Source organism: Hakea prostrata, chromosome 8 (genome assembly GCF_041222555.1).
Source record: "Hakea prostrata isolate BN-2017 chromosome 8, UWA_Hpros_2, whole genome shotgun sequence".
Taxonomy (NCBI): Eukaryota; Viridiplantae; Streptophyta; class Magnoliopsida; order Proteales; family Proteaceae; genus Hakea; species Hakea prostrata.
The window spans coordinates 8,391,975-8,417,886 of NC_142607.1; the positions used below are offsets into that span (position 1 = coordinate 8,391,975).

The 25,912-nt window shown below is 38.2% G+C and overlaps 2 protein-coding genes, 1 long non-coding RNA gene and 1 pseudogene across 7 annotated transcripts in view; 2 read left to right on the forward strand and 2 right to left on the reverse strand.

The window, feature by feature from the left end:
- The window catches only part of LOC149006650 (uncharacterized), a 64,118-nt gene extending 54,226 nt beyond the window's left edge, over positions 1-9,892 (forward strand). Inside the window, exons 2-3 of the long non-coding RNA XR_016175083.1 lie at positions 9,204-9,275; positions 9,664-9,892. This is a non-coding gene — a long non-coding RNA (uncharacterized LOC149006650). The remainder of the gene's footprint in view (positions 1-9,203; positions 9,276-9,663) is intronic.
- A 3,032-nt stretch (positions 9,893-12,924) lies between these two features.
- Positions 12,925-16,459, reverse strand: LOC149006653 (pectinesterase 31-like). Its single transcript, XM_089166946.1, has 6 exons — positions 16,062-16,459; positions 15,886-15,990; positions 15,633-15,710; positions 15,323-15,510; positions 14,422-14,595; positions 12,925-14,034 (listed from the first exon to the last, which is right to left on the reverse strand). The coding sequence occupies exons 1-6, from the start codon at positions 16,302-16,304 to the stop codon at positions 13,872-13,874; spliced, it is 951 nt and encodes a 316-aa protein (XP_089023072.1). The 5' UTR covers positions 16,305-16,459; the 3' UTR covers positions 12,925-13,871.
- Positions 16,460-19,197: 2,738 nt separating this feature from the next.
- LOC149006654 (pentatricopeptide repeat-containing protein At2g42920, chloroplastic pseudogene) lies at positions 19,198-22,485 on the reverse strand (annotated as a pseudogene). 4 transcript variants are annotated; one of them, XR_016175166.1, is made up of 4 exons: positions 20,658-22,485; positions 20,470-20,570; positions 19,398-19,527; positions 19,198-19,318 (listed from the first exon to the last, which is right to left on the reverse strand). The product of XR_016175166.1 is annotated as a pentatricopeptide repeat-containing protein At2g42920, chloroplastic pseudogene, transcript variant X2 (transcript). The 4 variants fall into 4 exon arrangements; XR_016175167.1 differs by having other exon boundaries at positions 19,198-19,527; XR_016175168.1 differs by lacking the exons at positions 19,198-19,318; positions 19,398-19,527 and having other exon boundaries at positions 19,536-20,570; positions 20,658-20,776; positions 20,916-22,485.
- LOC149006655 (Pentatricopeptide repeat (PPR) superfamily protein) lies at positions 22,475-25,382 on the forward strand. The gene is made up of 2 exons (XM_089166427.1): positions 22,475-22,659; positions 22,764-25,382. The coding sequence occupies exon 2, from the start codon at positions 22,791-22,793 to the stop codon at positions 24,789-24,791; it is 2,001 nt and encodes a 666-aa protein (XP_089022553.1). The 5' UTR covers positions 22,475-22,659; positions 22,764-22,790; the 3' UTR covers positions 24,792-25,382.
- The last annotated feature ends 530 nt before the right edge of the window (positions 25,383-25,912 follow it).

A 25,912-nucleotide genomic window follows, 5' to 3' on the forward strand; every position in this document is an offset into this window, starting at 1 on the left:
TCATGTACCTAATCCTGACCTTGGCCCTAATTGGTCCTATCATTTCCTTGTTCCTAATTCATTGAGATCAAGCATCAAGGAGAAAATTAGGGCCAAGGTTAGGGCAAAAAATCAAGAATGAGTAGAAACAGTCCTAGCAGGTCAAAGAGTAATCCTAAGCCCGCCCTTGACCCTAGTTAAGGCTAGAATATTTTGGATTTAACCCGTCCTCAAGGCCAAAATCTTGAGTTGAGGCAACTTATATCCTTTAGGAGTACCATGCCCTATTGAAGATTGAAATGGTACGTATTGAGATCGATGTAGTAGGTATTTAAAACCCACTAATTAACATAAAGCTTTTAATGAATCGAGAATTAATCCTTCACTATTATAAACAATATTATTGTAAATTTATATTTATCTATAAATTACTCCGACTAGTTACTACTATTAAAGTTCTTACAATCCTCTCATTTAGAGTAAGGTTATAAACTGAATATATTACTAGTTGAAGAAAGATTATCGGAAAAATATAAGAATATTTTGATCAGAAAAATGATGTTATATTATATCCTTGAATTAATTTATATATCTTTCTAAATGCAACAGGGGACTTAAATGTAAAGTATCGATCGTTTTCTTTAACCTAAAAATTATTAAGACCAAACCCCGGCCAATGGTCTAAACAAAAATTTCCTTAAAGTGTCTGAAACCCAAACCTCCCTGTGGAATTCTTTAGGGTTATATATATGGCCGGAGAAATTAATCAACATATATAGTTGAAAGATATTTAAAAAGATCATCCATCTACTGTCTGATGAATGCTTGCTGCACTCAGGTCTTCAAATCTCAATCGTCGGAGTCGGAGTCGGAGTCGGAGAAGAAGCATTACTTTTCTTGTGCTTCACATCCCATGCATCATCTGTGAACCTCGTCGATCTTGACTCTTTGAGTTTTTGTCCATATCTGCAAGCTTCCTAAGCGAGCTCCCATGCATGGGTCCCTCCAAAGGTATTTTCCATCACTTTATTGTCTCATTTAACCCACTATTTTCATCATCAAAACCTTAATTAACGGACAACTTGCTTGGAAAGATGATTTCTTTTTCTAGTATATTTTATATACATACATCGATTCGCAGTAGATGAAAATTATTAATATTAATGTCTCCTCTTCTTCTTCTTCTTCTTCTTTCGATTCACACTGGTTTCCATACTAATTAGGTTTTTCTCATTTGTTTTTTGTTCAGTGGCTTCCACATAAGATGACAAGAGGGTTAGATAATGCATGCCGGCCATATATACAAATGACTTGACTCCCTCCGCTTTGGAATCATTATTGTTCCTCTGTTTTTCTTTGCTTTTGTCATATCACCCATTAGATTTGATTAGATTAGATAGTGGGAATTCACTATTTATTTTTGACTTGGCATAAAGTAATTTTGTCTCGCCTACGTCTAGAAAAAAGAAAATAATAATAATAGATCATTTTCTCTTATCCCATAGCTGAAGAATTCGGATCATCTCCCCGTCGGGTCCATGGCTTTCTGACCACAAAAATCAGTGGGGACCACTGGTGAAAAAGAAAAAAGTTTTTTTTTTAAAGTATTTTTTACCCTGGGCTCCACTAGTTTTTGTGGTCAGGAAGCCATGGGGGAGGACCTGTGCTCCCTCGACCGGGAGATGATCCGGACTCACAGCTGAATGCCTGAATGCATGCATGGAAATCTTTGTGGGACATGAGTTAAAGAAGATATGTTGAAAGAATCTAACAAATCTCGCAACCATCAATTAGTGATCAGGGCGGCGAATAAGAAGGTTTTACCATGAGTCTATGACACAAATGTCCTGGGTCGGATGTGTAACTCTCATTTGGATATATATGGCCGGCATGCATTACCAAGTCAAGAAGATTTAAAGGTTTTTTATAGAGGATAAAGAGTGTCTAAATCACCTTTCCATCAGGAGAGTACTGGTGTTTTTTTTTTATTATACGAGTTGTATGGGCCCATGTAGGCTTATTGGGGTCCTTCTAAATTATTTTATTATATTTAAATGAAAATTTACAACTGTGCACAAATTAAAAATGTACATAAGTTATTGATAATGAACATTTTTATCCTTATAAAATATATAGCAAATTAAGGATGATGATCCCTAACAAAAAGAAAAAGAAGAGAAGAAATCTTACAAAATAATTCTTTTAAACTTTAATGGATGTTATTAAAACAATCTTACAAAATTAACCTGATAAAAAAAATAAAAAACATGATTTCAATAGTAAAAGAGTAAATGCAAACTAAACTGACTCATGGTAATTACTTACTTACCCTATGTATTATGGATATTCCATTCAATATATGAAATTAAATTGAAAAATAACAGAAAAAATATAGAAAGAGAGACAACATAAAATTAAATAATAAAAAAATAAAAGAGGGAAAAAGATATAAATTGATCAAGAATTTGTATGAAATAAGATGAAGGAGCTTTTCAAAATAAGACAGTTGAAAGAGACATAATTAGATAATCCAATCACCTTCTACCACTTATTCATATATATTTCCTAAGGAGATATGATATATTGGCGATATACCGTTGGATTTGATGATTTATCCCCAAAATATTGTTAAGTATTTGTTTTTCCATACAATCACCCCACCTTTCTAAAATGTCAAGTCTGTCATTGACCCATATTTCTGGGTCTTCAAGGCAAAAAAATTATGAGGGTGAACCTGGTGCGAAGTCTTCAGCACTAGGAGAATTTGGGGGACATTTATCTTAAGCAGTCTTACCTGACAACAAAAAATTTGGGAGGATATTTCAATACCTTGACTTTTGGCTATAGCTGGCGTTCACTTACAGGAGGATATACGGGACTTCATCTTACCCACTTTGGTTTTCATTCGACCTTAAGGAAATTTGAATTCTTTACACTATGAACATTGGTAAACATAAACAATATATCTAATCTTAAGACAAAATGAATTAAACGTGTTCATTGTTTTGTTCTTATATATCAACAAACGCATATCTTTTCCATATTGCTTCAATCTTCATTTTGGTTTTCAATAAAATATTAAGCTCAAATATGAAAGGTTGTTTAATTTTCTTTAGTTTTTGTGGGTTTCTGGATCATGAGTAAACTGGGTGATTGCATGCTTAAGGAATGTTAGATTACGGAATTATACTTTAAAGTTATGCTCAATTAATTTAAGAAAAAAAAATTAAATAGTTTTAGTCTTGAGATAAAAGATATGGTACCACTAAACAGAAAAAGTTATTAATATTATTTTGAAACACTCTAAGGATTTTGAGAAGCACGAGGATTCTAATATGGATGTCAATTTAGAATTATAATTACATACCAAAATTGAAATGAACATATAAAATTATACCAAAGCATGTAGAGAGAAATTGGTATGCAGTAATATATAAATAAAAAAACAGTTGTAATATCTAGGTTAAAATCATTTAAAGACAACAACAAAAACATAAAATGGGGTTTATATATAGAGCACTAAAAATGACAGAAATGCCTTTTTTTAAACAGACAACAAAAATACAAATAAATCATCTTAAAGAAAATGACAAATGTGGCCCAGGTAGGAGAGATATTCAAACATTTACCAAATTCAGATTATATTACTATGAACGGGTACAATAATAATTGTTTTATATTTAAAATTCTTTAATTGTTTATATAATAATGTCCAAATTGAATTCCTAAGTGTATTAATGTTGGCATGGGGTTTTTGAATTGATTATTTTAATATGCTTGTCGTTTGCGCGAGCTCTGCACGTGGCTTCTTAAAGTTAAAGGTCTCGTTCTCATTTTTCATTTTGGGGTGGGTCCCATGCACGTGGGAATAGTGCGCCGAAAGCAGCAGCAGCAGCACTTGTGCGACAGATGACAACACTAGTATTTTTATTTGCGGCAGCGACTGCCGCAAGCTGCCAAAGGTGAGATTTTTGCCACGTCATCAGTTTTGGAATCAACGGTTGAGATTCAAAAGTGGTGGGTTTAAATGTAAATATAAAAAATTTATTTTACTAAATGTATTTTTAAGTTTTCAAATTTACAAAGTATACCCTTCTGAATCGAAGAACTCATTCCGTCAAACAATCTTCTTCCTTGGAACCAACACGTTGAACACAGGTGCAGTGTGCATCGATGGATGCAAGAAACAGTGCTTGTTTCTCCCCTTGTGTTCTGTTTCTCTACCTCTCTCTCATTACCCGTATTTCTATCGGAGATGGTGCCCTCTCCATCGGCGAATATATTTCTGGAGATCAGACCATAGTCTCTGAAAATGGTTGGTCCTTTGAACTGGGTTTCTTTACGCCGGTTAATAACTCTGGCAACTACTACATTGGTATTTGGTACTTCTATTCGAGGAACGATGTCACTTGGGTGGCAAACAGAGAAAAACCCCTCGTTGATAACTACTATTCTTCAAAGCTGAAGCTGTTGGAGGATGGGAATCTGGTGATCCTCGACTCAATGAACATCGTTATCTGGTCAACGAATTTGGTCCCCGCAACCTCCTCCAATTCTACTGAAGTAGCACTTTTCTGTAAATCTTGTTTTAAGAAATATCTCAAATTCCTCTGATCTGATCTGGGAGAGCTTTGATCACCCAACCGACACTTGGATGCCTGGTGCAAAGATTGGGTCCAACAAACTCACAAATACATCACAGCGTATCATTTCATGGAAGAATTCGATAGATCCCAGTCCAGGGTTCTAAGCGTATCTTTCACGCAGTCGGCAGTTCCAAGTCCAACCCGTCTTCGAATCGTTCTCCATCCGCTGATGATGATGATCGAGCCCAACACTGCTATTATCCCAAGAAGATTCAACTCCATTCCAGAGAAATACAGAACATCAAATCTTCACTCCTCTCATACACAGGGTCGGTTCCAAGGAAGAAGACTGTTTGACGGAATGAGTTCCTTCGATTCAGAAGGGTATACTTTGTAAATTTGAAAACTTAAAAATACATTTAGTAAAATAAATTTTTTATATTTACATTTAAACCCACCACTTTTGAATCCCAACCGTTGAAGATGCAGAACGCTGGTGACGTGGCAAAAATCCCACCTTTGGCAGCTTGCGGAGTCGCTGCCGCAAATAAAAATCCAGTATTCCATGGATGAATAGTGAAAGTTGTTGGGTTACTGTGGCCAAAACATCTATAATTTTGACCGCAGGATTTGTCGGTCATATTCTGACCGTTGATCTAAGGTTACTGTGATCGAAAGTAGCTGAAATTATATTGCATAACCGCCCAACGTGGGTTGATGTGATGTGATGTGATGAGATGATAAGCGAGCAAATCAATCATTTTAATTTGTGAGTGGTGACTGGTGAGAACGGAATCCTTGTTCAAAAGATTATACTCACTCAGTCAGTAAAAGGACTAAAGGTTAATCCACTGGTGACAACGGATTGTACTCTTTGAGTTGCTCTTCTTGCTTGTTGCAATTCCGGCAATCTCCCCCCCCCCCCCCCCCCCGCCCCCCGCGAAACACACACACCCCCCCCCCCAGGGTCAAACATCAAGAGAGTGTCATCAGGGTTGATTTTTCCCCAATATGTGATCGAACCTATCAGAACAAGGTTTCGGATCATACGAAACCTTGGGAGAAACTATGAAGGATTAGAGAAGGCAAAAGAGACGCTGGTTGAGAAACACAACGATATAGGAGAGGGCGTCGAGATGAAGCTGGTTAGGCACGATGTGAACCGATGGGGGAATCGGGAAGAACAGCAGGTCGGACCGGCTGAGCCTACAACACGTGGACAACCACTTCATCGAGGAAACAGTGAACACGGTTAGAGGGTCACTTCAAGAGATTCGGAAAGAGCATCAGTGTTTGCACCACGCGGGGGTCGGCACCCCCTACAACCACTTCACAAACGGATATTCGATTCCATCAGTTTCACCACGCTATCGGCTACACCCGATTTCGTAAAAGTACAAAAACAAATTGCAAGAGACTTTGGGTTGGATCTAAAGGACTGCACCGGTGACGACGATGTGAAGAAAAAACTTTCCCGACAAACAGGAAGGTATCTGTTAGTACTGGACGACATGTGGGAGCCGCCAGTTGATATTAACGAAATTTGCATTCCTGCACCAACTAAAGAGAATGGCTGTAAGATATTGATGGCATCTCGATCTTCAAAAGTCATCAACAAGTTCGTGAACCAATTTGCAGGAGTGAATGATTCTCTTCGTGCAATTCGAGTGGGCACGCTACCACCAGATGAAGCATGGAATCTTTTCGTGAACAAAGTCGGGGAGTCTCTCATTACATCTTGTTCAGAAATAAAACTCATTGCCGAAGACATTGTTAGAAAATGCGACGGACTGCCATTGGTTATCACGGTTGTTGGTAGCACGATGTCGACGAGGAAAACGAAAAGAGAATGGAAAGATGCTTTACGGGAAATGGAACAACTGTCAAAAGCAAATCTCGAAGATATCCAAGACAAGGTGTTCGAACTTCTTAAGTTTAGTTTTGATAAGTTGAATTCACCAGAAGAAAAGTCCCTCTTCCTGTATTGTTGCATATTTCCTGAGGATGCATATATTCAGAAATATCAACTGTACACATTTGGCATTGGTCTGTACAAATTTGGCAATGGTGAAGAAGCCCTATGCGATGATGAAATGCTGACGCTTGAGGCTATGAGATGTAAAGTTGATGTTTTAATTGGAAATCTTACGAATTCATCCATGCTTGAGGGTGCTGACTACGATGATTCTGGATGGGTTAGAATGCACGACGTGCTGAGGGAATTTGGTTTGTGGGTTGAATCTCCCAAAATCATCGCAAAGGAGGCAGGTAAAGTCCTTACCTCTGAATGGTCGAAAGCAAGTATGGTTTCATTATATTCTGTAGAGTCCATGTCTCATCAATTGTCAAATGATTGTCCACACCTGCACACGTTAATGCTCTCCGCCGCAGAAGAGTCTAGCAATATGAGCATACCCCAAGCGCACTTCCTGAAGCACATGCCTGCACTTAAGATACTTGATTTGGGTAATTTTAATGGAATAGAAAACCTTCCCCCTTCAGTATCCCACCTTGTCAACCTCCGTTCGTTGAGCTTACGAGGGTGTCACTCCTTGAAAGAATTACCACCTGAAATCGGAATGTTAGTTCAGCTCATATCATTAGACTTGAATTCTTGTACAAGCTTAAGAAGGCTACCAGTGGAGATGAAGGAGTTGAAAAAATTAAGGCATCTTAATATCAACTATACTCGTAGTCTTAAGAGAATAACGTGCGGACTTTTATTTGGATTGCGCAAGCTAGAGGAGATTGAGGCTCGAAGAAGTGCACTAAAATTGGACAATGACAATATATTGGAATTGGATCAGTTGCCTCACTTGACTCTTATCAATCAGATCCGTTTATGGAAAGTGAAGGTGGATTCACGTTTGGTGAATCAATTAGCTAAATGGTCATGTGATTATTTAGAATTTTGGAATTGTGATATTGATGCTTCAGCTCTCTTGGACTTTCGACAATTCCCTCTACTGTCGTTGGATTGGTTGAAATTCTATTCATGCAAAGGTCTGACACGTGTCCCGACTCATGAACATATTAATGCACTGGAAGTGAAATGTTGTCAAGATCTGAAGACATTAGTGGTGGTAGAGGAGGAGAAAGTGGATGAAATGAATAATAATATAATTGCTTTTCAAAACTTATCATCTCTAGAACTCGTTGAGTTAGATGGATTGGAGACAATCTGTAGCGGAAGGGTTCCTCCACAGCAGCCACTTGGCCCTGGGTCATCATGTTTATTTTCTAGTTTGCTCCATATCAGAATAGAGAGATGCCACAAGTTGAAGGTGCTTTTCACTAGTGGTGTAACACCACTGCTACTAAATTTGAGATATTTAATGGTGTTTGATTGTTCTCAATTGGAATACCTCTTGATGGAAGATAATGACAATGATGACATGGAATCCATCATCAATGCATTTCCAAATTTGAATGAAATATGGTTATTTAAACTACCAGAATTGACAGCTATATGCACCAGCAACAACACCAACAATCAACATCCAATGGATTTGATGAAGTGGCCATCTCTATGCAGAGCATATGTTTATGATTGTCCAAAGTTGAAGTTGAGGAGACCCCAATTTGGAGAAGCACAAGTAATTGAAGACGGTGCCGAGATGATGAGTTTTATAAAGGTAAGAATAAAAAGGCCAAATACCTCAGTGCTTTATTTCTTGTTTTGGTATGGATAGGATAGTTATTCATTATTTGGAAATATTATAAGACAAAATATTTCACTCACTTTGATCATAAGATTCATTTTTCAACCCAGAAAACAACTTTTTGCATTATTTATTACCATGCACCATACTCCCCCTCTGGTCTTTATCCTTAATAATACCATACTTTGATTCCACTGCTTGATCTAAAATCTCTATTAAGCCCAGTGTGACTCAATACTCAATAGTAAGAAAAAGAAAATTAATTTCGACTTTATTCAATAAATTTTATTTTGGTACGCTTTAGAATGTGTCGTTAGTTCTGTTTTACATTAATATAGTTTCTTTTGCTTTTTAGTAATTATTGTAAAATATTACTATTGAAAATCTGATATTCTTTATTAGTATAAATTCATACACTGTCTTTCTTTTCTTTTTCTTTTTTTACTCTTCTAAATACACATATATTCATATCTAATCTTTGTAAGTTATTCAACCATTTAAACTCATTGTATTTAATTTCATCATAGGTTATTTAGAATGCTATTTAAAATTTTTATTTTTATCAGGCTTCCAATTAATTTGCTCCTGATTTTGTCTTAGCAATTGTTTTAATTTTATGTCCTTTCAGACATTACTATAAGAACTAGTGATTGATAATGTTCTTAAAATATACACATCTTTTAATTAGTACATTATTCCACTTGAAGGGTCAATATTACATATTATTTTCTAAATTAGAAGAAAGGTTTACATATGGTTGTAAGAAATTGTATTCTTAATTTACCACCAAAAAAGCCTAACAACAGGATCATTCTTATTTATTTATTTATAGTTATTTATAACATTAACCCATTCTTTGCTTCGAAAGACTCTTTCAACAGTGACTCATGCCATTACCCAATTATTTTTCAGAATCTTTATTATTTTTCTGTATACCAAGTTGCTATGCTATAATTGTAGAACTCAATACATGCAGGAAAGAGAAGAAGAGAGAAAAAGGGAAGAGGAAGAACTGGAAGAAGACGATAATCTTGAGTGTATGGACTAGGTATCACTTTTCATATCCTCCCAAATAATTTATTTTATTCTTTGATACTAATATTCCTTTTTGTTCCATCCATTTTCATATATGGTGAGAGATTTTTAATGCCGAATGGAGATGATGGAGAATAAGAATGAATCTTTTCATGTATTTACAATATTTATTAGAAAAGTCTCTTTCCTTGTTGATATTAGTTGAAGCTTTCTTTACGCATTTGCACACCCCAATATAAGTTTATAAATTTGCATACAACCATTGAAGTCCTTTAATGTCATGCATAAAGTAACAAGATAAGATGTCTCCTTGGTAGGGTAGCAAATATTATCTCCGGGCTCTGTTTTCAATAGTCTTGGTATTACCAAATGATCTATTTTAATTTTGTTTGATATGCTAGGTCTATGTTTGCGGGAAAAGAAGTGCAGGTTTGTAGAGAAGATGATCAATAATGTTGGAAATGATAGCGTCTTGGTGTTTATGATGGACATGTTTTTCTTTTATAATAGAGAGGTTGGCTGTTTGATGTTTGGTACTCTACAATAATAAACACCTCATAGTTAATTAGTGCGTGTGATTCGAAGTTTTATATTCATTTGGCAGTGACTCCATGCAGCCACTGGTCTTAAGATCTGTTTTGCTTCTTAATGTTGTGATCCATTTGATTGAGGTTGAAGCCATTTCCCACAAGAAAAGTCTTTTTTAATACATTTTGCTATAATATTGTACGTCCAACACAACAGTGAATGATCCAAACAATTGTATAATGCTTTGGGTCATTGGAGAGGAGAGGGTCTGGAATCAGCCGGGCCCAAAAAAAAAAGCCCAAAAAAAAAAACTACAAAAGCTGTTTCAAATAGTTCACCAGGACGCACGGGGTGATGGTGAAGTCATGGAGATAGTCACCACGAGAGGAGGAAATTATGTGTTTGTTGAAGATCATAATATCATGAAGAAGAGTCCCCTGATTCATCTACTGGAAAAGCTCATTTGCAACTCCTGCATCATTCTAGGTCAAGAAGCCATTTTGACTTATTTGTGGATTACATATGGTGACGATTCCGATCTGGATCAGTTCAATTACTTCTGTTTTAAGTATGAATCGCTCAATTAATCACTAAAAATCACTATTTGATACAAGGTCATAGGATTGCCTGCAGCTTGATCGATCTGGTCCAAGTTTTACAGACTTCCCTAATCTGAGCTGCAAGCTCCACATCGATCCTTTAGATCCTGCAAACACCAAGGAGATAAGCATCTCATAGAGGCAGAGCACTACTTAATTTCATTGGCAAGATCTCGATAAGTAACATAGTGAGCTACCATTACCAAAAAGTATAGTTGTTACAGATTCAGAGTTGCGGGGTTACCAAGAACAGAACTGTTGCACAATACTTGAGAACTTCAAGATTCATTCGAACATCATCTAAGCTCCTGAAAATTCTACAAGTAATAATTAACCCCAACAAAGAGAGTTATAAATGCCCCAGAAAGGGTACAAATTGAACAATATTAAATAGAATGATTGGATTTAGTACGAACTCTCATGTTTAGGATCTTAGCCCTTGACTGCTTAACTATTAAGACATCGAACCCCTAAAGTGTCAAGGATGTCAGCAGCCACACACCAATGCAAACAATTTTGAAGCTTAAGCTTAACAATTTTTTAAAATTTGTTATAAATTTCGTAATTTTCTGGTTTTTATGATAATTCCTAATTTATTCCGCTCTTGCTGGGTTAATTTGATGGAAAAAGTAGCAATTGCATGTAAGAGATAAAACAACGCCCTTCTTCTTCTCCTAATGGGTCCTACACCTAGTGCCACCACAGCCCTGCCAATGCCACCACTACTACTGTCATTGATAAAATTATCCGATTAAGTTATTTACTTAGATTTATGGTAATACCCATTTCTTACCGTCCAATTACTAATATTCGAATCCGTCCAATTACTAATAGGATGCGGATATGGTAATACCCATTTCTTACCGATTGTTATCCATCCGATAAAATTATCCGATTAAGTTACTAACTTAGATTTATTATTCTTATTTTTATAATTTTTTTTACTTGTGATATGTGACAATCTTTCTAGTTTTCTACTAAAATAGCAACTAAAGTGGGTAAATTTTTAAATTTCAAACTTATTCCTCACTAATAAAATGGTAAAGATGTAAGCAAATAATCCAAAACTTGTATTTAATATGTATTCATGCCCATTTAGAAGAATCACTTAAGAAAATAAGAATCCGATTATCATCCGAATCCGACTGAATCCGTCCGAAAATCGATATTATCCGAATCCGTCTGAATATAATAGGATGCGGATATGGTATTACGACTATCTGATCCAAATCCGGTCCATTTACACCCCTAAAATAAAACATTGTTTGAACGCCTGAGATAGCTGGGTGAGATACCCAGAACTGAGAAAGACCATTTCCTTCCCCCAATTCCACCACAAAATTAAATAAAATAATTTCTTCTTCTCCTATCTTTCTATTCCTCCCTTCCCTACAAGATCAAGACTGCTGTGATGTCTCTGTGACTGTGATTAATCACTGTGAGAGTATACTTTGAAGACCAAAACCAAGCCTCTGTCAGTTATTATTAGTTGCTGCTGTTAGACAACCTGAAGAGGCTCTAGAACACTTATGGATCTACAGCTTCAGGTTTTTAGCCATTTTTATCCTGCAAACTTTGAGGCCTGATTTCTCTGCAATTTGTATTCTGTTCCAGCAGAGGTTTAGAGGACTGAACCTCAAAACCCTCGGCTGCACTCAATCATGACTTGGAGTCCAAAACTCCCCCTGGTTTGCGAAGATCTCCAGACTTTTCAATTGTTGATTTTGTTCTATATCTCTGCAACCCTTGGTAAGAGTTGACTCCAACTAAGATTTAGAGGGTTCTTGACTGCTCCCTGGGCCTTCAACTGCTCTCAGTTTCTACCACTCGTGCTGACTGGATTGTCCTACAGCACTACCTTCTGTTTCAAGACCATGTCAGATCTCCATTTCTGACCTTCAGAGTTGGACGAGATTTTGTGGTCAGGCACTCAAACCACCAACGCCGGCCACCAATCTGATTGGAGTCCACTTAAGAGAAGAAAACAGACAAAATACAGCTCAGATGTGATCAGATTGGAATGGATCAAAACATCAAATACAGATATCCTCCAATGGATACAGATCTGAACAAAATTCAAATTTTCGATTCTCTCTCTATATTGCTGAATTGTGTAACCCAGGCCTTCCACACCCATGATATGATTCACTCAAGATCCTAGAAAACATCATGATTACTAATTGAATAATTTTTTCTTTTATCAGTTGGATTGATTTGAATCAGATGCATTTTTTCTGGAGCCTCAGTCCAGTTCCGAACAGTTATTTAATGAACTAATATCTAGAACAGACTTATTAGCTAATTCTTAGACAAAATAAACATTCTTGGACAGATTCATGAATAATGCCAATTGGTCAATTACCTTTAATACTTCTTTCGATAGAGTTGATTATCTATGCAGCTGTTGCCAATGATCAATTCTTGGGTGCGCTTGATACATGATTAATTGATCACTATATACTTGATGAAATGGTTAAAATTTAAAATGGTAATGCAATGTAGTAGGAATTCAAAAACCACTAAATTACAGTACTTAAGTTCCCAAGATCTAATTGTAGAGAGTTCCCTCATTGATTGCCTACTCTATCCAGATTCATCTACTGGAAGGGTCACTTATATGATCTCCTGACATTAGTTTAGGTCAAGCCATCTTGACTTATTAATCTTCCATATGAGCATCTATGTGGGGACAAATCTCAGATTACCGGCTTAGGCATCTGCAGTGCAGCTACTTGCAATTATCTCTATGCAGAGCATATATGATACCTGTAATGAAGTTTTAAGTCTGTATGCATTCTGACAATAATACCACATGTTGAAAATGTTAGAATAGACTATTTCAGACGACAAACATTTTTTTTCTTCTTTCTTTTACTAGTTCAATGCAGTCGTAAGAAATGATAAATCTGGGTTACAAGTTTTGCTATGTGGCTAATCAAAGGGTGAGCAATAAGCACTTGGCTATGAAAATAGAAATCTTCCTGAAATGCAAAATCTGAGAAAATACTACATAGATATTCTAATGGGTCAGCGACCTGACCATGAGAAAAGGAAATCTACCAGAAATGAAACAAATCTGAGAGAATACTACATGGTTACTGTAATGTAGTACGTGTTCAAAAATCACTAACTAAAAGCTTGTAATGCAGTAGTTGTGTGAATTGGACACATGAAATCACAACAACCACATTGAAGTATCTAGCCCAACATAATTGTGTTACGGATATAAGCTGTTTCAAATAGTTCACCACAGCTGAGGTACATAATCGAAGAAATGTCTGTCGAAGATCATATTGAGAAGAATCCTATCAACTATTGCCTACTACCCTGATTCATCTACTGGAAAGGTCATTTGCATCTCCGGCACCATTCTAGGTCAAGCCATTTTGACTTATTTGTTGGCCACATGAGCATCTATCTGAGGCAAATCTCAGATTACTATTGGCTTGGGCATCTGCAGACCAACCTACCTCCAACTAACTCTATGCAGAGCATGGCATCTTCAGGGACATTCTCTGGACTAACCAAGGCCTTTCAGAATCTGGGTCAATGAAATTGTGCTGAAGGAATTGATCAGCTTCCTCATCCACAAGTTCCCTACACCATGTCACTCTTTCTGAGGGGCAACAACCTTGCCCAAAACACCTGCAACCCAAAAACAAAATTATTAAAAAATTGGCATGTTGGCATGGTTTTGTTAGACGAATGGATAAGTATAAGATTGACCACATTGGCATGTTTCTAGATCTTGATACTTACAGATGGATACCACGATTAAGATGGAAGTTTTTTTTTTTTGGTGAAAAATAAAAGATTAAATTGCAAACCCCAAGAAGGGGAAGAAAGGGGGGGGGCGAGTCATCAAGAGAGAGGCTGGAGGGAGAATCTAAAACCCAAGTAACAACAACGAGTCTATTCTGTGTGGGGTATCTATAACAAGGGGTGGGGGATATGGTGAAGTCTAGCAGACACATCATAACAGATGGCTTTCCAAAAAAATCTATGTGGATAACTAAGAAAACATGTATATACCTGTATTCATAAAAGCAAGCACTTCTCTCGTTTTCTGATTTGTCCCAGTTGTGCCATCCAGCTGGTTTAATACAAGCATCAATCCAAGTGTACGCAAAGATCACCCTTCCAAATGGACCCCATGGCCTTCCAAGATGTGAATATGCAGTGCCACCATTGCCAGTGATCACACACCTGCATTGATTAGTTTACATACCTTATATAAGTGTCCCAGTGGAAACAGAACCAATTATTCCCACATTTGAGATGGTACAGGACAAGCAAAAAGAGAGAGCAAAACAAAGAAGAATCGGCCAACAAAACTTCCCTCTGTCCTGGAAGCTCAGCGATTTTAGGCTTTTGGACCAAGAATTAGACAATCAGGATCAATCACTGGCTGATCCTGATTCGAATCAGCTGGTTAATTGGTCCAATTCCAATTGCACTCTAGGCCTTATAACCACACTCCTAGGTGAAGGGCCATTCCACAGTTTTTCCCATACAAGTTTTTTAAGCATTAAAAAATATATGCATGTATCATCCCTTTCTAGATTGCAGGAAAAAGATGAACAGAAGATAGAATGATGAGAAAATTCCATTGTATTGCACTTTTATGATTTCCTGCCTTCTTTTTTGGAATAACATTTTATGAGTTGCACTTTATGATTTCCTTCCTTCTTTTTTGGTAAAACATTTTATGAGTTCCTTGACAACTGGCTAAAGGATGCACTTTAAGCCATTGTATTTTACTTGATCGATGTAGTGAATACATCATGCTTGTGCTGTTTTGAGGGTTAGATGAAAGAGAGATCAATTGCATCAGCAAGAATTGAAATTTGACTTCATAGAAGAGCAATTGGAGTTATCTTCATACATTTAGGTCATTGAACCTAAAAAATAGAGCAAAACTGGAAGGACAAACCTCAGGAACACGTAGCCAGTCGACTCCTGGGAAGATTTCCTACTTTGAGCAGTTATAAATCCTGCTGCCTTGCAGTGGATATGGCAATGTTCCAACAGAGCAGTGCTATTCCCAAAGATGAAATCCACACTTCCTTCAATGTAGCAATCCTTCAAATACTGTTTTCCATGATGTAGATACAGGGTATCCTGAAAAAATATGATCCAAGAGAAGATGTTAGCGACGGATTAATAAATGTTAAAAGTCATCCTTACTCTAGAAGAACAAATCCTCAATGAGCTCCAGACAAAACTAAAAAGGGTAGGCTTACCTGCCACCCAAGAAACCTGCAATTATAGAATGCACATCGATCAGCTGTTACTCTAAGTGCCACAGCTTGCCCTGATCCCTGTAGGAGGAATAACGGATAATGTTTCAGTAAAATACCCAGAATTTGAAAATAGAAAATACCCACAACCCAGAAAAACCACACTTTTTAAGGCAGATCTACGAAGCCATCCATCATGAGGTAGTGGTTATGAACTATGGAGACGAAAAGGAATTGGGAACAGAGAAAGAATTACCTCAGGAGCATTATTCTCAAAGGTAATATTTTCAGCAATGAAATCCTCTCCTTCAACAATGGTACTACCACATCCAAAAGTCCCAGTTCCAATGACTCGAGAAACCTGAAAATGACATAATCAATTCAATGATGATCATCAAGATAGAAGGGTTCTAAGGGGGGGAAGGTCAAGACCTGGTGATGATCGATCTTGGTAGCGGTGTTGTTCCAGGTGAGGATAGTGTCTTCAGGGCAAAACCCAGCAAGGGTGATGAAATTCTTGGTCTTGGGTACATAGATAGGTTGCTTGTAAACGCCCGGCGACACCCTTATCACCGTCCGGCATTTGTTCCCTAGTGGAACCGTGTCTATCGCTTCCTGAACCGTTCGGTAGTCTCCACTTCCATCCTGCGCCACCTTCACCACTCGACTCGCCATTTGCTGCAATTGCGTGAATGAGAAGCTTATTGGGAATCGGAATCTCCCAGTTATTTTTATCTCCTCTTCTCTCTCCTTTCGGTGGAAGCCCGTTTAAATTGCCACAGAAAAGGCCGAAAAGGTTCACTGCATCGCCGATTCATTTGTCCGATTCACCGATCCCTATTTCACTTCACCCATACGTTCCAATAATACCAAAAGAGTTTAAACCAAGAAATGGCAGATAACATATGGTGACGATTCCGATCTGGACCAGTTCAATTACTTGTGCTTTAAGTGTGAATCGCTCATGTTTGAATCATTCGATATCAGGATCTACTACCAGCGATTCAACAATCCAGTTCCCCATGTTTAAAACGATGAATCGTTTTCATTATTGTTTGGGTCGGTTTCCAGGTAGAAATTCATATGCTTTAAATTTCAAATTAGGGCTGATTTAGTGTGATTTCTATTTCAGTTTTTGAAAATTATTAATTGAGATTATGCTATTATGGTGTTTTTAAGAATACTTTTCAGCTTATTTCTGATAGATTAAAAATCAATTTCATCTTTGAAACAAATTTCGTTTATCACGTCCCCTACATTAATTACCACGGGGATACCGTTTATTGTGTGAAGTTATGGAAATTATGATGCTAAAGAAAACATCAATTTGAATGAATTTGAATACAACTGTTTCAGGAACTGTAAAACAACCCACAAAATTCATAGACTAAAACCTGCTGATTTCAGTTGTCTTTCGGAAATAATATAGAAGAGCAAAACTAGCAATTAATCACTAAAAAGCACTGTTTGATACAAGGATCGCTACTAATTAGAAAGGGAAATTTAAAATACCTCCCATGAGGTATGGTGTAATTTCAATTTCATCTCTCAGACTCTTAAGAATTATTTATAGGCTATAGCATCCTTGTTTTTCAAAAAATTGGTATTTGAATCCAAGCTCTGAAATACTCTTCAATAAACGAAGAATTAAAAAGGGAAATTTAAAATACCTCCCATGAGGTATGTTTTAAATTCAATTTCATCTCTCAAACTCTTAAGAATTATATGTTACCATCCTTGTTTTCCAAATAATTGGCTTTAAATCCAAGCTCTGAGATACTCTTCAGTAAAGGAAGAATTCAAAAGGAAGGTTAAAGATTTTGCCCCAGCAGATTGATACTGGAGAACAGAGCATTGCTGATTGCTGAACAAAGGAATTAAATGTTTCTCTCAAATATCTTCTTCTTTCTATTCTTCTTACTATCTCATTGGGGGTGTCGTGTTCTTAAACTCCAATCAAGAGCAGACTCAAGAGAGAAACATGTAGAGAAACATTTAGTTCCTTTGTTCATCAATATTGCTCTGTTTCCTGTATCACAGATCCTACAAATCAACCCCCCCCCCCCCCCCCCCCCCCAAAAAAAATAAAATAAATAAATAAATAAAGAACTCTTTTTCTTTGAAAATCATCTAGGTTTTCTATGGAACCCTTAAACTAAGGTTCAATCTTATGGTTTCAGTTAATTTCTGTTTTCTTTTCTTACAAGAATAACATAAATGAAGCATGATTTTGCAGTTCTATACGAGAATGAGAAAGAAATAAACATGCTTGGCATAGTCAAGCTAATTTCAAGATTTGTGGACATGCTGGTAAGAGTCTGTCATTTTACATATGGTAGTTTCAGGCAAAGCACATCATCCACATGGCTTTATGGAGCTTTAAAATTATTGTGTAACTCAACCTGCAGATGCAATGGCTCTTCCAAAGGAATAGAACCCAACTATCAATTGCGGGGGCCATGGCCAAACATCAATGCAGTCCAAGTTAAGCTGGGCATGAAGGTAAAGCTAACTTCTTCAATTGGACTTCCAGAACACCTTCAGCAGATTGAAACTGAAGAACAGAGCATTGCTGAAAAAGGAATTAAATGTTTCTTTTTCTTTCTATTCTTCTTTCTATCTCATTGTGAGGTGTCAAGTTCTTAAACTCCAATCAAGAGCAGACTCGAGAGAATCATGTGAAGAAACATCTAGTTCCTTTGTTCATCAATGCTCTGTTTTCCTGTATCACAGATCCTACAAATCACACACACACACACAGACACCCAAAAAAATAATAAAAATAAATAAAGAATGTTTTTTCTTAGAAAATCATCTAAGTTTTCTATGGAACCCTTAACCTAAGGTTCAAGCATATGCTTCATTTCTTACAAGATAAATGAACTACTTATCTTCAGACATTTGGATTCCAAACTTGATCTATAACTCCAGCTTCCCATTGATTCCTTCCACTGTCTAATCTATCAAAACAAATGCAAATAAATAAATGATTAAAGCTGATCCCTGGTGTAATCCAATAGTAATTGGAAATTCACTCTGCCTTAGCATGACTGACCATAAATTTTACTTCAAAAAACATCACAAATGAAACTTGTTTATCAAATGTCTTTCCCCCTTTTGTTCGTTTGTCTGTTTATTTTTGTTTTTCAGAGAGGAAAACACTAAAAACTCTTCTAGTAACGTTATCAATTGGAACCCCCCCCCCCCCCAGTATACATCTGGCATTAAAAAATATCTACTATTAAAACATTGGTTGGATAAAATGGTCTCAGAATTTCCTATGAAGGAAATATGGATATTTAGCTTGTTATTACATACATGCACAGAATGGTAAATGGTACTTGCTACAAATTCTTGTAGGAGGAACTCCTTCATAGATATGGTGGAAAACAATCTGATCCCTACAACTCAAGCTTCAAAAGAATTAGGAAAATTTAACAGCAAATTTACCATGTGCTGAGGTTTTCCACAATCCGAATAACTATCCATGTATCTGGATGCCAACGAAACTGAAAAGCCATTGCCAATTTCTTAGTGCCAAAGAGAATCTTCCCCCCCCCCCCCCCCCTCTTCTTCTTCGTCAGCACCTCTAATATGTCCAGCTCATAGCATTCCAATTTAGCCAGCCACCCCTCTGGTCTCCTCAACCATCCTAAAGATTAAAACTTTGTGCTTGTGGTTCCAGCCACCTGCAACAAATTCATGGATGACTCCGTGCACTTGGATCCAACAGTAACCTGAAGGTTCTATTAGAACATCTTGTCTCACCTTAGAAACATCACGTCTTTTGGCTGCTGAGTATGCATTTGACAAGGGCATAGGATTGCCTGCAGCTTGATCTGGTCCAAGTTTTGCAGACTTCCCTAATTTGAGCTGCAAGCTCCACATCCTTTAGATCCTGCAAACACCAAGGAGAGCACCCCCATATAGCAGTACTTAATTTCATTGGGAAGATCTTGATAAGTACGTGTGTTTAATCAAATTGCCCTGCATGGTCCAACAGATCAATGATGCAGTCAAAGACCCCAATCCAAGGTTCAATGTTGTAAGAGAAAATTGCTGACCCTTATCAACCCACCCTCTATGGCTGCAGGCATAGGGCCAACAAATAAGGGATAGCATCAGGTCTTATTCCTTATATTTCCATACTCTACATCCACTGGAATATCCCTAAGCCCTGTTGTGAAACCAGAGTTCAAGATTATACAAGAGATGGTATTTTTATCAGGAATTCTTCAAATACGCAGTGAACTTCTTTAATAGCTCTATAACTTGGTTACACAATCTGATCTTTGAATGCATAAAGCTTTTATAGCATAGGGTGTCAAGACTCGACTCTCAAGTTGAAACGTAGATGATTTGATCATCACTTGAACTTTGCAATTTGAACTATGAACGTGTGGAATGTACTAGACTCGTTTGAATCATTAAAATATGAGTATATAATGTGTACAATGGGCCATTTTAAGCTTTCACTCAGCATATCAGTTTCGGACTTGAGGTCCAAAGTGGAACTCACATTCACAATATATTTTCATAAATTTGAGGTCACCAATATGTTCAAAAGGCTGAAATAGGCTGAAAAGCAAGTTTCAGGCCCAAATTATGCCTAATACCCCTCAAGTTGGAGCCTCGAGTTGGGGGGAAATATTCACCAACTCAGCAAGCTAATTATCTTTTTTGAGTTGGTGAGGCGGGCCTTAAGATCGAGATGTTGAACCATGTCCAGTAGACAGAAAACTTCAATGTAGCTTCTCCCCTTCTTTCAAATGGGATGGTCTTGGACAGGCACTACGAAGGAACAAGAAGTTGAAACCACTAGATTTGGCTTTTTAAGCACCTGTTTGATGTAAAGCAGGAATGAATTCTGTGGAGTTACACTTGACAGTCTGATAATCTTGTTCCAGACAATTGTGCACAATTCATGACATGGTCGAAAGCCTGTTGCACATATACAAGGTTCACAGATGTCAGCAGAAAGATAAAAGCTTGGCAAAAAATGTAATTTTTCTGAGAGAATCCATTTACCAATATATGGGCATGAATCTGGGTTAGCTCCTTGCTGCTTTTCCAGCAATGCAACAAACATAACAGGTACAGTTGCTTCTCTGTAGAATTCTGACCGATCAAAGTCACTGCAGCCAAAACTGTGAGTAGCAAAGCAGCAACAATCTAAGTCACAAAGGTCTGTCTTTGGAAAGGGCTTAGTTCAGCCATCCAGTGATTGCTGCAATGAAAGCAGAACTAACAGATAGGATGTTACTTCATAAGTAAAAATGATGGTACCGTGAGCAATGAAGAGTTATGTTCCAAATCCAACCCAACTACAGCCCGGAGTCTTCTTTGCTCCTCTGGCCTTCATATTGCGCCTCAGCTCAATAGCTTCAGCACGACGACCCATGGCTACATAGATATCACAGAGGAGAATATAGTATCCTCCTTCATCAGGTTTCAGTTCCAATAACTTCTTCAAAACTCGTTCTGCTATGCTTACATCACCATAGATCCTACAAGCACCAAGCAGTGCACCCCATACAACATCATTGCTCGGTATTGGCATGTTTATGATCAGGTTGTATGCCTCTTCCAGTCTCCCAGCTCGGCCTAACATATCGACCATGCATCCATAATGCTCTATACCAGCTTGGATCCCATAGTCATTACACATACTATGGAACAATTTATATCCCTCATCAACCCAGCCCTTGTGGGTGTAGGCAATCAAGAGTGCAAGGAAAGTAACACCATCAGGCCATACACTGGAATTGAGCATCACGTGGAACAGCCCAACTGCTTCTTCAGCATTCCCATGATTTGCACAAGCAGAGATCATTGAGTTCCAAGTGATCAAGCTCTTCCTCTCCATCTTGTTAAAAACCTGACGGGCACCTTCCATGCACCCACATTTGGCATACATGTCAATCAGCGCATTGCAGAGTGAAACCATCCATCCCAAACTGTCCTTGTCGATGTAATGGTGAATGCCCATCCCTGTCTCCAAGTCTCCCAAATCAGTGCAGGATGAGATCACGCTCACCATGGTGACCTCGTCTGGTTTCACTCCAGCATCCTTCATTTGTTCAAACAACTCTAAAGCCTCCATCGAACGCTTCGATTGGGTATAACCAGAGATCATAGAAGTCCAGGAAACAACATCTCGGATCGGCATTTGATCGAAAACTAGGCGTGCAGCATCCAGATCACGGACTTTCAGATAGGCAACCACCAAGCCCGACCACGAAACAACATCTGGATCCAAAGTCTCGTCAAACACACGACAAGCTGCATCAGGAATCCCCCTCGCAGCGTAAAGATGAATCAATGCATTTTGGACAAACAAATGCGAAGAAAATCCAAACTTCACTACCAGCCCATGGAGCTCATTCGATGCCTTGATCAAAGACGAATTCAACCTTGATTGCGCCTTGAGTAGGAAAGTAAAGGTAAACCCATCTGGGTCGATGGAATTACGTCTCATCTGGATAAAAAGAGAAATGGATTGAGACGGGTAAGGACTCTTACAGTAACCTCGAATGAGAGTGTTATAAAAGAAGGTGTTTGGTTGGTGTATGTGAGAGAAGAGGCGATGAGCATAGTGTAAGTCGCCCGAAGGCGAGACGGCTGCAAACCTCAGCATCTTAGCAAGTAGTACAGAGTGGAGGTGAAGACCTGTTCGTATTACGCGGGCGTGGATTCGCTTGAGGTCTCGAATGGTGTTGCAGCTCTCGGCCATAGAAATCAGAGCCGTTACAATAGGCCCAGGCAGCAATTTGTTCTCCATTTCCGGGTGATCGCCGCGTGTTTTCGATCACTTTTAAGCCATGAAACTCTCTGTGGTTCGATGCTCCAATACGACAGCAATTTGGTCCACTGTTGCATCAGGGGAACCCACTTAAATGGACCTGAGATATCCCAATCTGACAGTGTTGGTCCTATTGATGCAAGTGAGAAGATTTCAATCCCACGGTTGGTGTCTTCCGTCTAGAGTTAATATTTCTACCCTTCGTGGTATCCCAGGAGGAAAATGAAGGTGATTAGACTTTTTTTTTTTTTTTCTTCTTTTTTTTGGGGTAAGAAGGTGATTAGACCTGAAAGCAGTTATTTGAAAATCTGTTAATGCATGAAATTTTACAGATTGGACAGGAGTGATTCCATCAGGCGATGTTGAAACTTTTATCATCCAATAACGCGCTCCTCAGCACCAAAAGATTGTTCAATGTCTCACTGAGAAACTCCTCTTCCTCCTCGTCGTTGGACTCGTCACCTTTGGAGCTCATAAACACATTAGTCAATTGTGAAAGGGTTTCTCAGGCTTTGGAGTTCTTTGAATGTGTGTCCGAAAGAGTGGATTTATCCAGAAACCCTCAACTCTATTCAGCCATTATCCATGTTGCAACGGGCGGTGGATTTTATAAGCAGGCCAGGTGCTTGACGAAAGACCTCATCCAAACTGTCCAACGGTCAAGAAAATCCCGCCTTCTTAGCTCCTTGGTTTTTAACGTTCTAAACCGATTTGAAAGTTCCAAATTCACTCCTGCTGTATTTTGTGTACTAATTATGGCCTTCTCTCAAATGGGTCTTGTTGATGAAGCACAATGGGTCTACAGAAGGATTGGTGTCTTGCCAGCTACCCAGGCTTGTAACTCTCTGTTGGATGGACTGCATAAGGTGGGGAGATTTGATTCAATGTGGGAACTTTGCAAGGACATGGCATCACGTGGATTTGCCCCTAACGTTGTCACCTATAGCATTTTCATCAATGCTTACTGCAACCAAGGTGACATAGTACGAGCACGTCAACTAATTTCTGAAATGATGAGGAAGAGGATCACTCCAACAGTTGTCACCTACACCACCCTTATCAGCGGTTTGTGCAAGGAGGGCTTGGTCTCAGAAGCCATTGATATATTTAGGATGATGCAGCAGTCTAATGTGTTCCCAAATCTCTACACCTACAACATACTGATAGATGGCTGCTGCAAATTAGCTGAGATAGGACAAGCACTTGATATTTACAGGGAAATGCAAGGAGTTGGCTTGCGGCCAAATGTTGTAACATTTGGTATCTTGATTGACGGGCTTTGCAAAGTTCACGGATCCAATAAGGCAAGAATAATTTTTGCCTTCTTAGCCAAGTATGGTATTTCTCCAAACCTATTCATCTATAATTCTTTTCTCGACAGCTGCTGTAAGGCTGGAAAATTGCCTGAAGCCATGGATCTTTATGCTGAAATGACAAGGACAAGGATTGTCCCTGATGTCTTCACTTACAGTGTTCTTATAAAGGGGTTAGTTGGTGCTAAAAGGTTGAATGAAGGAGCTGACCTGTTCAAGAAAATGTTGCAAGAAGGGGTTCCAGCAAATTCTGTTGCATTTAATACATTGATTGATGGATACTGTAAAGAGGGAGATATGAAAAAGGCATTAGATGTCTGTACACAAATGACAGAAATGGGTATAGAGCTGAATTTAGTCACCTTTTCTTCCTTGATAAATGGGTATTGCAAGGAGGGGAACTTGGAGGCTGCTATGGGGCTATACTCAGAAATGCTGATAAAAGGTTTATCACCTGATGTGGTTGCTTTCACCGTCTTGATTGATGGGCATTCGAAAAATGGTCACTTGAAAGAGGCATTCCAGCTGCACAAAGCTATGATAGAAGCTGGCCTTAACCCGAATGTGTTCACACTGACTTGTCTGATCGATGGATTGTGCAAGGATGGGAGGTCTCGTGATGCTATCAAACTTTTCTTGGATAATATAAAACCTGATTCTGGTCAAAGTGAAAGAAACCAGATGAAGAGTGAATGTTCTCCAAATTGTGTGACGTATACAGCTTTAATACAGGGACTGTGTAGGGATGGGCAGATTTTGAAGGCTAGCAAGTTTTTCAGAGACATGAGAACTTGCAGTATGATGCTTAATAGTCTGAGTTACACAATCATTATGAATGGGCTTTTCCGAGCCAAGCATATACTTCGTGCTATGATGGTGCATGCTGATATGCTGAAGATGGGTATCAGGCCTGATGCTTTTACGTATGATGTTTTGGCTAATGGTTATGAGGATAATGGAGATCATAAATCTGCGGTTGCAGTTCTAGAAGAAGCAGACTGCTTTGATATAGACTTTGGAGCTTCTATTTCTCTCCCTTGCAGGTAACCCTGTGGAAGATTGGAACTAGATGCAGATTCTACATAGCATTACCAATTTCCTTCTCATGACTTTTTAACTGAGAAGCCACTACACCTAGTTTCCTAGTGCTCAGGTTTCTTTGGGTTGGAAAAGGAGTTGTTGGGACTACTGCCACATTTATCATTTTTGGGTGGTTTTCTAGATCAACAGTTCATTTTGCTATCAAGGGTGACAGAATGTGGGATGGAGCCATCTAACGGGTGGGTTGCAGATGAGATAAAGACCAGTTCCACCCACCCTATATGGATTACTTACTCTTCTTCAACCGATAGCTTCTCTACTAGGCATGTACTTAGCCTGTGTCAATAAATGGAAAACAGATTTGTGCTACCATCTTAAACCTGTTGAATCAGTTCTTTTGGTTTAAACAAGCCTACTTGTATGTATTTGGCATCAAAAATCTTGATGATGCACACTGCCTGTATAATGAAATTCCCTCCGTAAGATTGTCTGCTGGAATGAATCTCACCTTGTATTAATGAAGATAAGCCTAAGAAGACTCTCAAGCTTTTCAGAGGATTCAAGATAGAGATAATGTGAAGCTGGATGAGGGGACTGTCATAGTTGCACACCCCCCCCCCCTACATGTGAAGATCTTGGGGCGCCGGACATATGGAGAGTGAACCCTATGTTTGTCTTAATTATAACTAGATCAATGCCTTAATGACTTCAATAACATGTAAGCACGATATGGGGTCATCAGCTTGTATGAAAATCAGCCCAGATATTTGCTCTGCTTCTGTTTTTAGGTAAGGGGCGGTTGATAAAAAAAATGAAGGTGTTTTGTGTACAAATAGTGCAACAATAGCAGCATACAACCTTAAAAGTCGCTTTGCAAATTGTTGCAAAAGACAGTGAAATTTTGATTGAATTAACGGATCAACTTGCAATCGGAGATTTAACTTTTTTCGATTAGTCAATTTTCACAAAAAGTTCCAACATATTTCACTTTATTATTATGAGAATCAACCCTACCACTTCTAGTGCTGGAGTTTCCACACCCGAATAAAAAAAACACCTGGGTCATGTCGCTCAAAACATTGACCCAGTTTCCCCCCCCCAGGACACATTCATTGGAGTTCTAATAG

Excerpts from the sequence above, each read along its gene's own strand:
- LOC149006653 (XM_089166946.1), bottom strand. The coding sequence starts at position 16,304 with ATGGCGAGTCGAGTGGTGAAGGTGGCGCAGGATGGAAGTGGAGACTAC. Across the intron at positions 15,991-16,061 it reads CCAAGATCGATCATCACCAG|GTTTCTCGAGTCATTGGAAC; the intron begins GTCTTGACCTTC and ends TGTCATTTTCAG. Across the intron at positions 15,711-15,885 it reads TTGAGAATAATGCTCCTGAG|GGATCAGGGCAAGCTGTGGC; the intron begins GTAATTCTTTCT and ends TTCCTCCTACAG.
- LOC149006655 (XM_089166427.1), top strand. The coding sequence starts at position 22,791 with ATGTTGAAACTTTTATCATCCAATAACGCGCTCCTCAGCACCAAAAGA.